This window comes from Rhamphochromis longiceps, linkage group LG14, assembly GCF_057381845.1.
Source record: "Rhamphochromis longiceps isolate RC_006_pf linkage group LG14, R_longiceps_female_GT1.1, whole genome shotgun sequence".
Classification (NCBI taxonomy): Eukaryota; Metazoa; Chordata; class Actinopteri; order Cichliformes; family Cichlidae; genus Rhamphochromis; species Rhamphochromis longiceps.
The window spans coordinates 41,181,026-41,192,788 of NC_140570.1; the positions used below are offsets into that span (position 1 = coordinate 41,181,026).

At 45.2% G+C, this 11,763-nt stretch overlaps 1 protein-coding gene across 1 annotated transcript; it reads right to left on the reverse strand.

Moving 5' to 3' along the window:
- Positions 1-5,946: 5,946 nt before the first annotated feature.
- Positions 5,947-6,876, reverse strand: LOC146654798 (olfactory receptor 6N1-like). The gene is made up of 2 exons (XM_085380577.1): positions 6,216-6,876; positions 5,947-6,128 (listed from the first exon to the last, which is right to left on the reverse strand). Exons 1-2 carry the CDS (start codon positions 6,874-6,876, stop codon positions 5,947-5,949), a joined length of 843 nt encoding a protein of 280 aa, XP_085236703.1.
- Positions 6,877-11,763: the final 4,887 nt, after the last annotated feature.

Here is an 11,763-nt window from a genome sequence, read left to right on the forward strand (position 1 = left end):
AATGCCTTCTCCAAGTCCACAAAACACATGTAGACTGGTTGGGCAAACTCCCATGCACCCTCAAGTATCCTGGAGAGGATAAAGAGCTGGTCCAGTGTTCCGCGACCAGGACGAAAACCGCATTGTTCCTCCTGTATCCGAGGTTCGACTAACGGACGAACTCTCCTTTCCAGCACCCTGGCATAGACTTTCCCAGGGAGGCTGAGGAGTGTGATCCCCCTGTAGTTGGAACACACCCTCCGGTCCCCTTTCTTGAAGATGGGGACCACCACCCCGGTCTGCCAGTCCACAGGTACTGCCCCTGATCTCCACGCAACATTGCAGAGGCGTGTCAACCAGGACAGCCCTACAACGTCCAGAGCCTTCAGGAACTCGGGGCGGACCTCATCAACACCAGGGGCTCTGCCACCAAGGAGTTGTTTAACTGCCTCAGTGACCTCGCCCCCGGAAATTGGCGGGTCATTCCCCTCATCCCCAGACTCTGCTTCCTCCTCGGAAGACGTGTCAGTGGGATTAAGGAGGTCCTCGAAGTATTCCTTCCACCGCCTGACAATTTTCTCAGTCGACGTCAGCAGCGCTCCGCCAGCACTATACACAGTGCAGGTAGAGCACCGCTTTCCCCTCCTGAGACGTCTGACGGTTTGCCAGAATCTCTTCGAGGCAGCCCGAAAGTCTTTTTCCATGGCCTCTCCGAACTCCTCCCACACCCGAGTTTTTGCTTCAGCCACTGCCCGAGCCGCATTCCGCTTGGCCTGTCGATACCTGTCGGCTGCCTCCGGAGTCCCACAGGCTAACCAAGCCCGATAGGACTTTTTTTTTAGAATATCAACAAATTAAATCCATAGTAAAAAAGAAATTTAACCTCAGTCAAGTTGAATTACAAACTCCACCAAGTGTGCTACATTTTCTTACTCTTAAATCCCCCAAATAAATTGTCTAAAATATACAGAACACTTTCTAAATTAGATGAATCAATATCACTTCCTATTGCAAAGTGGGAAGCAGATTTATCAGGTATGCTTAAAAACCTTTAAATTGATTAAAAATCCCAGTCTGCAATTAATACAATACAAAATATTACATAGAGTGCACTATACAGGTCATCGGATGTTCAAGATGGGCTTTACATCTTCCAACAACTGCTCACACTGTCAAGGCAATACACCAGACAATTACATCCACGCTCTTTGGTTCTGTTCACCAGTGCAGAAGTTTTGGCACGAGATATGTGAAGACTTATCAAAGTGTCTGAAATGTAAAATTCCAACCTCCCCTTTAGCGTGTTTGTTGGGCAAATTGGATGATGTCACTACAGAAACTAATACAGTCCACATGGTTTTTACTGCCCTATGCATAGCCAAGAAAACGGTCCTCATGAACTGGAAAAATAAAAATAATCTTAATTCTAACCAATATAGAAACCATCTAACAGATCACATTAGTCTCGAGACAGCCTCTCCCACCACATTAGATCAATCCCTCTGAGCCCCTTTGATCGGCTACATCACCTAGCAGGGGTGGGGAGGCGTGGTTTGGTCCCGCCTTAGCTATTGTGGTTGATGCGGAGGTTGGGACGGGCTTAGGGCATCTGGAGAATCCCTAGGGACGTTATCCCTGGAGGGCTTAATCCGGGGGTTGTGGTCATAACCTGGTTAGTGGCTCTGGTTGCTCTTAGAGGGTGTTCTCCTCTACTCCACGTGCAGCAGGGCTGGGGGAGGGTCTGTGCTGGCGGACGTAGGTTACTGACCTGGTAGCCTGGCTGCCCCTGAGTGGATCCAGCAGGCGTGGGGGTTCGGGGGTGCTTCGCCTCCGTGCTAGGGCTCTGGCTGGGCCTTGGGGGCTTCGGTCCTCGTTGGTGTGTCGCCGAGGTTGTGGGCGGGTGGGTGCACGGGGGCTCAGCCCTGGCGCAGGGGGCCTCTGGTGCATCGGCCTAACTGGGGGGCTCTTTAACTGGCAGGGAGGTTGTTCCATCCTTGCAGGAGTCCACTCTGCAGGAGAGGGAGAGACATAGGAGAGGTGGAGAATAAACTTAACCTGGGTGTCTACTGTTGTGTAGTCTGGGAGATGATTGAATGTTGGGTGGGTACAGTTTCCTCTGCGATGGGGTCGGGTAGGCTGCCCCGGGTCCTGTGGGGCTTGGTGGTGCTGCTGCCGTAGGCTTGGGCTCCCTTGCCTTGGTGGGTGCCGAAGGACAGGGGTGCCTACTTTTCCTGCCCATCACCGGCTGCCACCCCAAGGGCCTTGGGGTGCAGGTGTGTCACCAGGGTGCAGGGGAGGCATCCCCCCCCCCCCGCCCCCTTCTGGCCACCTGTGCCTCAATTTTATTCCACAACTTAGACATCCACATTACTCACAATCACATAACACATACATATAGGGCCTTGACGGTCTGTGTATTCGTAGCTCGTCCACAGAAGGACTGGTAGCTCCCCTTACGATAAGGGTTCAGATCGCGCGAACAGGTGTGAAATGTGTGTGTTTAGTTAGTTTGTTTGTTTGCTTGTTTTAATCAATTTTAAATCATGCTTTTTATTTGCTTTTGTTTCTAATGTCTCTGTAAAGCACTTTGAATCACCTTGTTGTTGAATTGTGCTATACAAATAAATTTGCCTTGCCTTGCCTTGCCTATTCAACCCCACCTCTGGCGCTGGTGCCCACCTCTCAATTTTAAATCCATGTAGACATTGAGGGTTCTTGGGAGGGGCCGAGCTAACACCTGCTGCTCTCTGGCAGCAGCACCATCGGGGCGGGGGGGCTTGGAGGAGGTGTTGGCCATCCGATTGGGATCTGGGATGCGGGGCCTCCCTGCTGCTGCGGAGCCTGGGGCGGTCTGCTTGCCTCCACCCCGGGGGAAAGAGTAACATCTCCTGGGTCTAGCTGCCGTTTCCCCCTCTGGGGGCGAGGGTACCTGGACCCGTGGTATAGAGTATGTTTGGGGAGTGTGATTGTGTGAACATGTCCATTTATGTCTATCCTTACACTGGGTGAGTGCTGAGTATTTGTATATGTGTGGATGAGGGTGGAATGCATGTTTGTGTCTGTGTGTGCCTGTTTGTCTGTGTCTATGTTGGGTCTTAGATTTCTGTGAATTTGCTTTACAGAAAAAATGACAGCATTTTTTCTGTAAAGCAAATTTACCTTGCCTATGGGTATAAATAAAGTTACCTTGACCTTGATCTTGACTCCACCTCTCTGGGAACTCCCAGGCCCTCCGAAGTATGGAGGCCTATCTCCCCTCATCACACTCCCTGCCGGTAACTGATGCCCTCAGGGGTCGGTGTGTTGGTGGTTCTTGGTGTCCGGGGCTGGGTGCTCAGGTATGTACCAGCTCACTCCCGGTGGCTACTTGGCAGGGCCTGGCGCCTGTTGCTCGGTCAGGCCTCTTCCAGTGCGTAGGGGGCCCTCGAGCCTCCGGCCTCTGGGCCTGCGGCTCGGTTCACTCCGGCACAGCTGGCCGCCGGCAGAGCCGGGGGGCACGCCAGTGCAGCCCCCTCTGGCTTCTGCTCTGTGGCTACTGGGTGACCCCTCGTCTGGGGCTCTCCTCAGTTCTTCCCAGGACAGTGGCACGGATGCCACCGAGAGAATAACTTCAAGGCAGTCCAAAAATATTTTTCCAATGCCTCTCTGAAGTCCTCCCAGACCCGAGTCACGTTCTGCTTGGACTGCTGGTATGCATAGGCTGTCTGCAAAGTCCAATATGTTAACCAAACCCAGATCAATGATACGATTATAAGATTGATCATCGATGTGGCCTAGGTTGTTACTCTTGCACAGAAGTCCAGTAACAGAACACTTCTCAGTTTTAGGTCAATCAGACCCTTCCCCCCAAGTTTCACTGTAGTTGCCCACATGAGTGTTGAAGTCTCCCAGAATGACGACCCAGGTGGAGCGCCCTCAAGCAATCCACTGTTAGGGTTGAAAATATTTTATTTTCCTACTAAAGAAAGCTGGTTTCAATCATTTTCATATAAACACTGCAAGTGTGCTCATATGAATTGGCACTCCGTCTTTTGAAGGTCGAAAGCTTTGTTCAGTGTGACTGTCCAGATATATTGTTGAAATGATGTAGAGTGCAGAGGGTTGATTGCAAACACGCTAAATATTTTTAAAATACAGCACTTTAAAGTGACGGGAACATTTCAGTAATGATGTTTTTCACTTCATTGATGGACAGCGTTGGGGAGTAACAGAATACATGTACCGCCGTTACGTATTTAAAATACAAAATATGAGTAACTGTATTCCGTTACAGTTACCGTTTAAAAAGGTGGTATTCAGAATACAGTTACTTTGTTGAAATAAATGGATTACACTGCGGTACTTTCCTGTTTCATTCTGTCGCGGGTCAGGACTGTTTGGGTTTGTTTGACAGCTACGTTCTGTTGTTCCAGGCGGCAGCGTTACGGTTGCCATGGTTACAGGGCGACGCTCTCTCTCTCTCTGCGACTGTGTGTTTCCTGGGTGAGAGAGCGCCTTTTCGTTGTTGTGCTAAGCTAACAGGCAGAATGCTACAAGCATAGCTCTAAAGAATGTAGCATCATGGGCAGTATAGTCCGTGCTGCAGGGAGAATGGACTGCCATACACGTTATGTGTCTGTGAGCGAGGAGGGAGAAAAAGGAGAGTGGAAAGGTACGAGTTGTCATCGAGGGAAAACGGGAGCTGGAAGCATGTAAATATAATAATAACCACTTCAGCCAAGAAGAGTGCCTGACGAGCCCAGTTGTAAGTAAGCTATTAAGACTCGACTGTACACCGTGTTCGTGTTTTCCTCCGAAAACAATAAGTTCCGTTGGAGCAGTCTTTCAACGCCTCTCTCTGTCTCTCGCAAGAAAAGTTGACCCACACAACAAAGTAAAGCTATTTTTCAGCTACGAGCCGACAGGGACCCCGCCGTATTAGTCAGAGGTCCCTTTACTACAGTTCGGAGTCGCGGACCTTCAGTAATAGTAATAAATCACACAGCAATAGTACATTCACGTTGTTGTAAAAAGCACGATAATATATTAAGTAATCCAAAGTATTCAGAATACGTTACTCTCATTGAGTAACGTAACGGAATACGTTACAGAATACATTTTGGGGCATGTATTCTGTAATGGAATACATTTTAAAATACCAGCAGACTGAGAGACAGCTTCTTCCATCAGGCCATCAGACTGCTGAACACGTCATAGACACCTCAGCTTCACTACTGGAACTTTAACATTATGCACTCCACACTGTATATAAATGCCACTTGTTTTGCACATATTCAACTCTGTATATTTTATATTTTTTATTATTATTATTATTATTTTATTTTATTTTTTTACTATTTAATTTGTAAAAATGTGTATACACACACACACACACACACACACACACACACACACACACACGTAGGAAAATATTTAGTATACACATCCAGAAATGCATACACTATTATATATTGTACATATATTTATTAGTTTCAGGTTGGCCATTCTTGTATTTTGCTCGTTTGTGTTGTTGTGTTTGCACATCTCTGTTGCTTGTGGGGCTCGCACACAAGAATTTCACTCGCATGTGCTGTGCCAGTGTGCCTGCACATGTGATGTGACAATAAAAAAAAAAAAAAAAGTGATTTGATTTGATTTGAAAAGTAACCTTCCCAACACTGTTCATGGATCAAGTATTTCTTTATTTTAGGCAATTTATTGTGTAGTCAGCAGAAATTACACAACCATCAAGCAGACATAGTAATTAAAAAATATACATAGTAATACAAAAAATGTAACTCTAACCCAAAATCTCGAAGTCGAGAATAAAATAGTAACATTCAAACATCCTAAGGCATTTAAATGACCCATGGCTGCCTGGAAATAAGGTTTAATTTCTATTTTTTCTTAAGGTTGACTTAAGGTGTAGCCAAAGCCAAGAAACTCCTTAGAAAATGTATGTCTAGGATCATCGTGCAAAACTTTACTTCAATTTAAAGGTCTAAGTGTCAGCAGATTTTTACATAAAATGCGGATCTTAGTCATGTTCAGGCCATAAACTAAAGGATTTAATAGTGGTTGGCTTATTAGCCAATATAATGAGAGAAATATACGTAACAAAATAGGTACACCGCTCATATTGAACCTACTCTGTAATATTTCAAAGCAAGCTCCACATGAAAAGTTTAACACACAGGCAAGATGAGGACTGCAGGTAGTGACAGCTTTCTGCCTCATCTGTTTGGAACCAGAAGAACAAACTCTAAGGATTTTTATGTAAGTGTAAAGCATGAATATCAGAGGACAACATACTGTGCATAAAACAATAATAATTCCATATATATTAAGTGCTTTAGTGTCAGAACAAGCCAGCTTTATGACAGAGTAGTTGTCACAGTACACTTTGTCAATAATGTTCCCACAAAGTGGTAAAGTGGAGCTCAATGAAATCATGAGAGCACATGCAAGAATAGCATATAACCATGTTATAGCAATTAGTATAGCAATCCTCTTGGGTGTCATGTATGTGTTGTATTGCAATGGAAAACAGATAGCGAGATATCTGTCATAAGACATAACAGCCAGATTAAGATATTCAGCACTCCCATAGCAGTGAATACAATAAATCTGCAAGTAACATAAAGATGCAGAAATGATATTAATATCACAGATGATGTGAAGCAGGAGCAGTGGAAACAGAGATGTGCTACCATACAGTGCATTCACAAACAGGCTGCACAGAAACATGTACATAGGTTCATGTAAGCTTCTGTTCACACAGATAACCACAATCAGCAGAACATTGGTGCAAACTACTGAAACAAAGAAACACATGACAAGCATAAAAAATAAATACTTGAAAATCCCAATATTCAAGAATGCAAGTCTGAAATGTGAGAACTGTGTAGAGTTTGTCATGATTACCACTTCAGTTGATAAAGCTTATTGACAGTGCCCACTGGATGATGTGATTTTAACAGACTGAAACTGTGGTCAGTTTGTCTGTGGTCAGATGAAATTACTCAATGTGAAATCAACATCAGCTTGGTTTTAGACCACTGTGTAAATCCCAGTGTCTACCTGCTGTCCTTACCTGGTCACAGTCAGCCCCTCCTAACTGAGTGAAACTCTGCATTCCCTTTTAACTATTTCAGTTCAGTTCAGCCCACGGCAAGAGACTGACCCTATTACCCAACATCCCACAGGAAGTGTCTCTTGGTAACGTTGGAAGTTTGTTCTATCTACACAAACAACTATAATCATATTTTGCACTTTAATAAAGAATCCACAGACGCAAGAGGGTTTTTTTTATTTGTGGGATGTGTTTGTATGTTTGCTTTTGTATGTGTCCGTATTTTAGATATTTTAGATTATGATTCCATGACCAACAAGGTCAGTAATAAGGAAAAAGCTACACACTATCATGGGTTGCTTTTGTGTAATGGACACAATGTTTTTTTTGCCCAGATTGTCCCAGTTTTCCCAGTTAAACACTTAACATTCTAAAGTTACTGGTTTCCCATTTTCCACATACTTTTTACTGTTAATTTCCTAATGTAATTACGAGTGACAACAGTAGGGTACCAGTATGTGCCTTGAGACGTAGAGAGAGGTATTTGTTGCTGCTTGCCAAAAATGAAGGACATTTTTCAAGATACTCTGCTGAACACAGAGAGCTCTGAATGGTGCAGCACTTGGTACTGCTATCAGAGGAAAGTCATGTGTGACAAAAAGGAGCCAAAGCATACAGTGTTGCGAGTCAAGCAATATTTATTTGCAGTGTTTTCTTTCGCCCTTATCAGAGCAGCTTTCCAGCTACCTCCATTGTTCCACATCACACACTCTGCACAGATTCGGGTGTTTCTTGGCAGCTCGGACTTACTGCCCTCCTCCTTTGGCCCCGGTGGCTTCTGAAGTAGAGAAGGTGGATTAGGTAATGCTCACCGGCCGTGACAACCAGCCTCCCCTGACACCCTGAACCTGCTGGTGCACCACTGCCCTGCAGCTGAGCCACAAACCACACTTTGCCAGTTGGGTGGGAGAGGAAATCAGCCACGACCATTTGTGCCTCCAGCCTATGGACCACTTTGAACTTAAAAGGCTGAAGAGCAAGAACCCACCGTGAGATCCGTGCATTGGGATCTTTCATGCAGTGGAGCCAGTGCAGGGGGGCATTATCCAAACTGAAGGTGAAAGGGTGGCCCAGGAGGTAATAATGGAGGAAGTTGACCACCCACCAGATTGCCAAGCACTCTGTCTCCACGATGCTGTACCTGGACTCCCACTCCAAAGGTTTCCTGCTGATGTACACAACCTTTCTTAACTGCTAGGAAAAAACAGCCCCCAGGCATACGTCAGTCTGCATCAGTCTGCAGGATGAAAGGTAGGGAAAAGTTAGAAATGGTGCAGGGGTTCCCCACAGAAAACCTTCTTCACCTGTGCAAAAGCTGCCTGGCACTGTTCTGTCCAATTGACCAGATCTGGTCCAATCAGGGACATCCTTTTGGATGAGATAAGTTAAGGGGCTGGTCAGCTCCACTAAGTTCAGGACGAACCATGGATAAAAACCAGCAAGCGCCAAGAGCTGTCACACCCCTGTTTTAGTCTTAAGATGGGGGCAGGCTGTGATAGCCATTGTTTTATCCACCTGCAGGCGCACCTGCCCACTTACCATGTGGTACCCCAAATATAGTCCAAATATAGTGGACTGTGGCCACCCATTGCCCAGGCAGCACATGCAGCCTGTGAACGGAACACCTGGCCTATGAGGCCAGTGTTAACAGCCCTCTCTGCATTGAATCATGCTTGTTATTAACCTCTGTCTCTCTTCCACATCATGTCTTTGTTTTCCTTCTCACATCCCAACTGGTCGCAGCAGATAGCCCCGCCCCTCCCTGAGCCTGGTTCTGCCGGAGGTTTCTTCCTTCTTCCTTACAATAAATGACTGTTACTGTGATTTTGCACTGTATAAATACAATAGAATTGAACTGAAATAGATATAATAATCTTTTTCTTCAGACAGCTTTCAATTTGTTTCCACTCATGTACTGTTGCATGAGATAAACATCAAAACCAAACAGAAACAGTTGCATAACTGATCATGTGCCAGCCACAGGCCTGCACTTCATCTGTCACCACAGATGATCCAATTGGTAGGTAAAGTAGGAGCTAAGTGCATGATATTTAAGCCTAGAGAGAGACCTAGCTGTGGGAACAGACTCTGGATTTGCCTGAACTGGAGCCAATGAATTATCAGACTTCTATTAAGGGCACTTTGGATGATTGTTGAACACTGACTATAAACAAAACACACTGAACTTAACCTCCCAAGACTGCATTTTGAGTCCTGCAGCTCTCCTTAGTTATGACACCTCCTCAGTAAATTAACAATATGTGCTGCTAGGATATGCTCTGCATATGTATTTTTGTATGGTCTTTATATGAAATGCCTTGAAGCACCTGTCTTTGTGATTTAATTCTATATAAACAACATTAAAATTGAAACTTAAAAAATGTTTTTTTATTTTTCACATGCAATGATCGAAACTGAAGAGAAAAGCACAGTGCAGCATTCGATACTGTCGACCATAATATCCTATTAGAGCGATTAGAACATGCTGTAGGTATTACAGGTACTGCACTGCAGTGGTTTGTATCATATCTGGATGATAACAGGCAACAGGCATCCAACAGCCATAGCTCTGCAGGCCACAGCCACAGCCAGGATCCACCATCAGTCAGCAGGCCACAGCCAGGCTCCACCATCAGCCAGCAGGCCACAGCCAGGCTCCTCCATCAGCCAGCAGGCCACAGCCAGGATCCACCATCAGCCAGCAGGCCACAGCCAGGCTCCTCCATCAGCCAGCAGGCCACAGCCAGGCTCCACCATCAGCCAGCAGGCCACAGCCAGGATCCACCATCAGCCAGCAGGCCACAGCCAGGCTCCACCATCAGCCAGCAGGCCACAGCCAGGCTCCACCATCAGCCAGCAGGCCTAGCCAGGCACCATCATCAGAAATTCCGCTTCCGGGTCCCTCGTGGTGGCCGCCTCGTGCTCTCGCTTCAGTATGCCACCCAAGAAAGGCCCAACACCAGAGGAGGTTGAGGACATTAAAACCTCCCTCGGAGCGCTGTGCGGAGACGTGGCCACAGTCAGGGCGCAGCAGGAGCTGCTTCTGGGGCTTCTGGAGGAGGTAAAACAGCTACGCCTCCAAAATGCCGAGAAGGACAGACGGATCATGGATCTCGAGCGGCGGGTGGATGAGCTGGAGCAGTACACCCGTACGAACGACGTGGTCATCAGCGGTATTAAAATCAAGCCGCGCTCGTACGCGCGCGCGGTGGCCGGGAACGTCGGGGAGCCCAGCGACGAGGAGACCCGCTCGGTAGAGCAACAGGTGGCGTCCTTCCTCCAAAGCAAGGGGATAGAGATGGACCTGGAGCACATAGAAGCATGTCACTCACTGCCCAGGAGGAGTGACAGACTGCCGGCCATCATTATGAGATTTGTCAATCGGAAGAACAAGGTCGCACTGCTGAAACAAGGACGCAAACTGAAAGGCACGGACGTTTTCATTAATGAGCATCTGACACGAAAAAACGCAGACATCGCGAGGAAGGCAAGGCAACTGAAGAAGAACGGTAAAATACAACATACATGGGTAACAAACTGTAAGATTTTCATTAAGCTAAACGGGACACCAGAAGAGGCAAAAGTACTGATAGTGAGGAACATGGAGGATCTGGACAAGTATAACTGACACCAATGTATCAATTACACCAGGAAATGACATGGACACGTTGAAATTAGTTCTTCAACAGAAAGTAATTGATCTAGATTGTGAATATAAGGAGCATAATATAATAGATCCAGAAATAGATTCTGAAAGTAACTTTCTCTCTACTTTTGTTAAAAATTGTAATTATTTCACTCAGGAACAATATGAAAAAGAAATTAACCTAGACGGGAAGCTCTCATTAATTCACTTTAACAGCAGAAGTATGTACTCTAATTTTGATTTCATTAAGGACTATTTGCAACAATTTTCTCGCCCCTTTAGTGTTATAGCCATCACTGAAACTTGGTTCAATGTCGATAAAGGAATAGATTTTTGTTTGAATGGATATGATTTAAAATACATGAATAGATTAAATAAGGCGGGCGGCGGGGTTGCTATATATGTTCATAACTCTATAAAATATAATGTTGTAACAACTATGTCTATGGCTATTGATGGAATTTTGGAATGTTTGACTATTGAGATTATGAATGAAAAAAAAAAGAAATGTTATAATAAGTTGCATATATCGGACACCCAGTTCAAGTATTGACACTTTTAATGAATGGATAGAAAAAACGTTTGCTTCGGTGAACCAAAAATTACTATTTATCTGTGGTGATTTTAACATTGATTTGCTAAATCCAACAAGGTTAAAAGCCATTGATGACTTTACTGACACAATGTACAGCTTATCACTATATCCAACAATAACAAAGCCAAGCAGAATAACATCACATAGCGCCACTATTATTGACAACATTTTTACTAATGTCATGGATTTCCAAATTAATAGTGGTCTGCTTGTCTGTGATATAACTGACCACTTACCAGTTTTTACTTTGTGTGACTGTGATTTAAAAAAAATAGATACCAAGATCATGATAGCAAAGCGAACAATAAATGAAGAAGCAATTCATGCCTTCAATTTCGATTTAGCACAACAAGATTGGAGTTCGGTGTATGAAGAGTCAGATGTGGACAAGGCTTATGATAATTTCCTAGATATTTTTACTATGTGGTACAA

What these genes read in the sequence shown, in the direction of transcription:
- LOC146654798 (XM_085380577.1), bottom strand. Translation starts at nt 6,876, where the DNA reads ATGACAAACTCTACACAGTTCTCACATTTCAGACTTGCATTCTTGAAT. An exon ending in CATAAAAATCCTTAGAGTTT is followed by an intron (nt 6,129 to 6,215) that starts GTTCTTCTGGTT and finishes TTTCATGTGGAG; the next exon opens with CTTGCTTTGAAATATTACAG.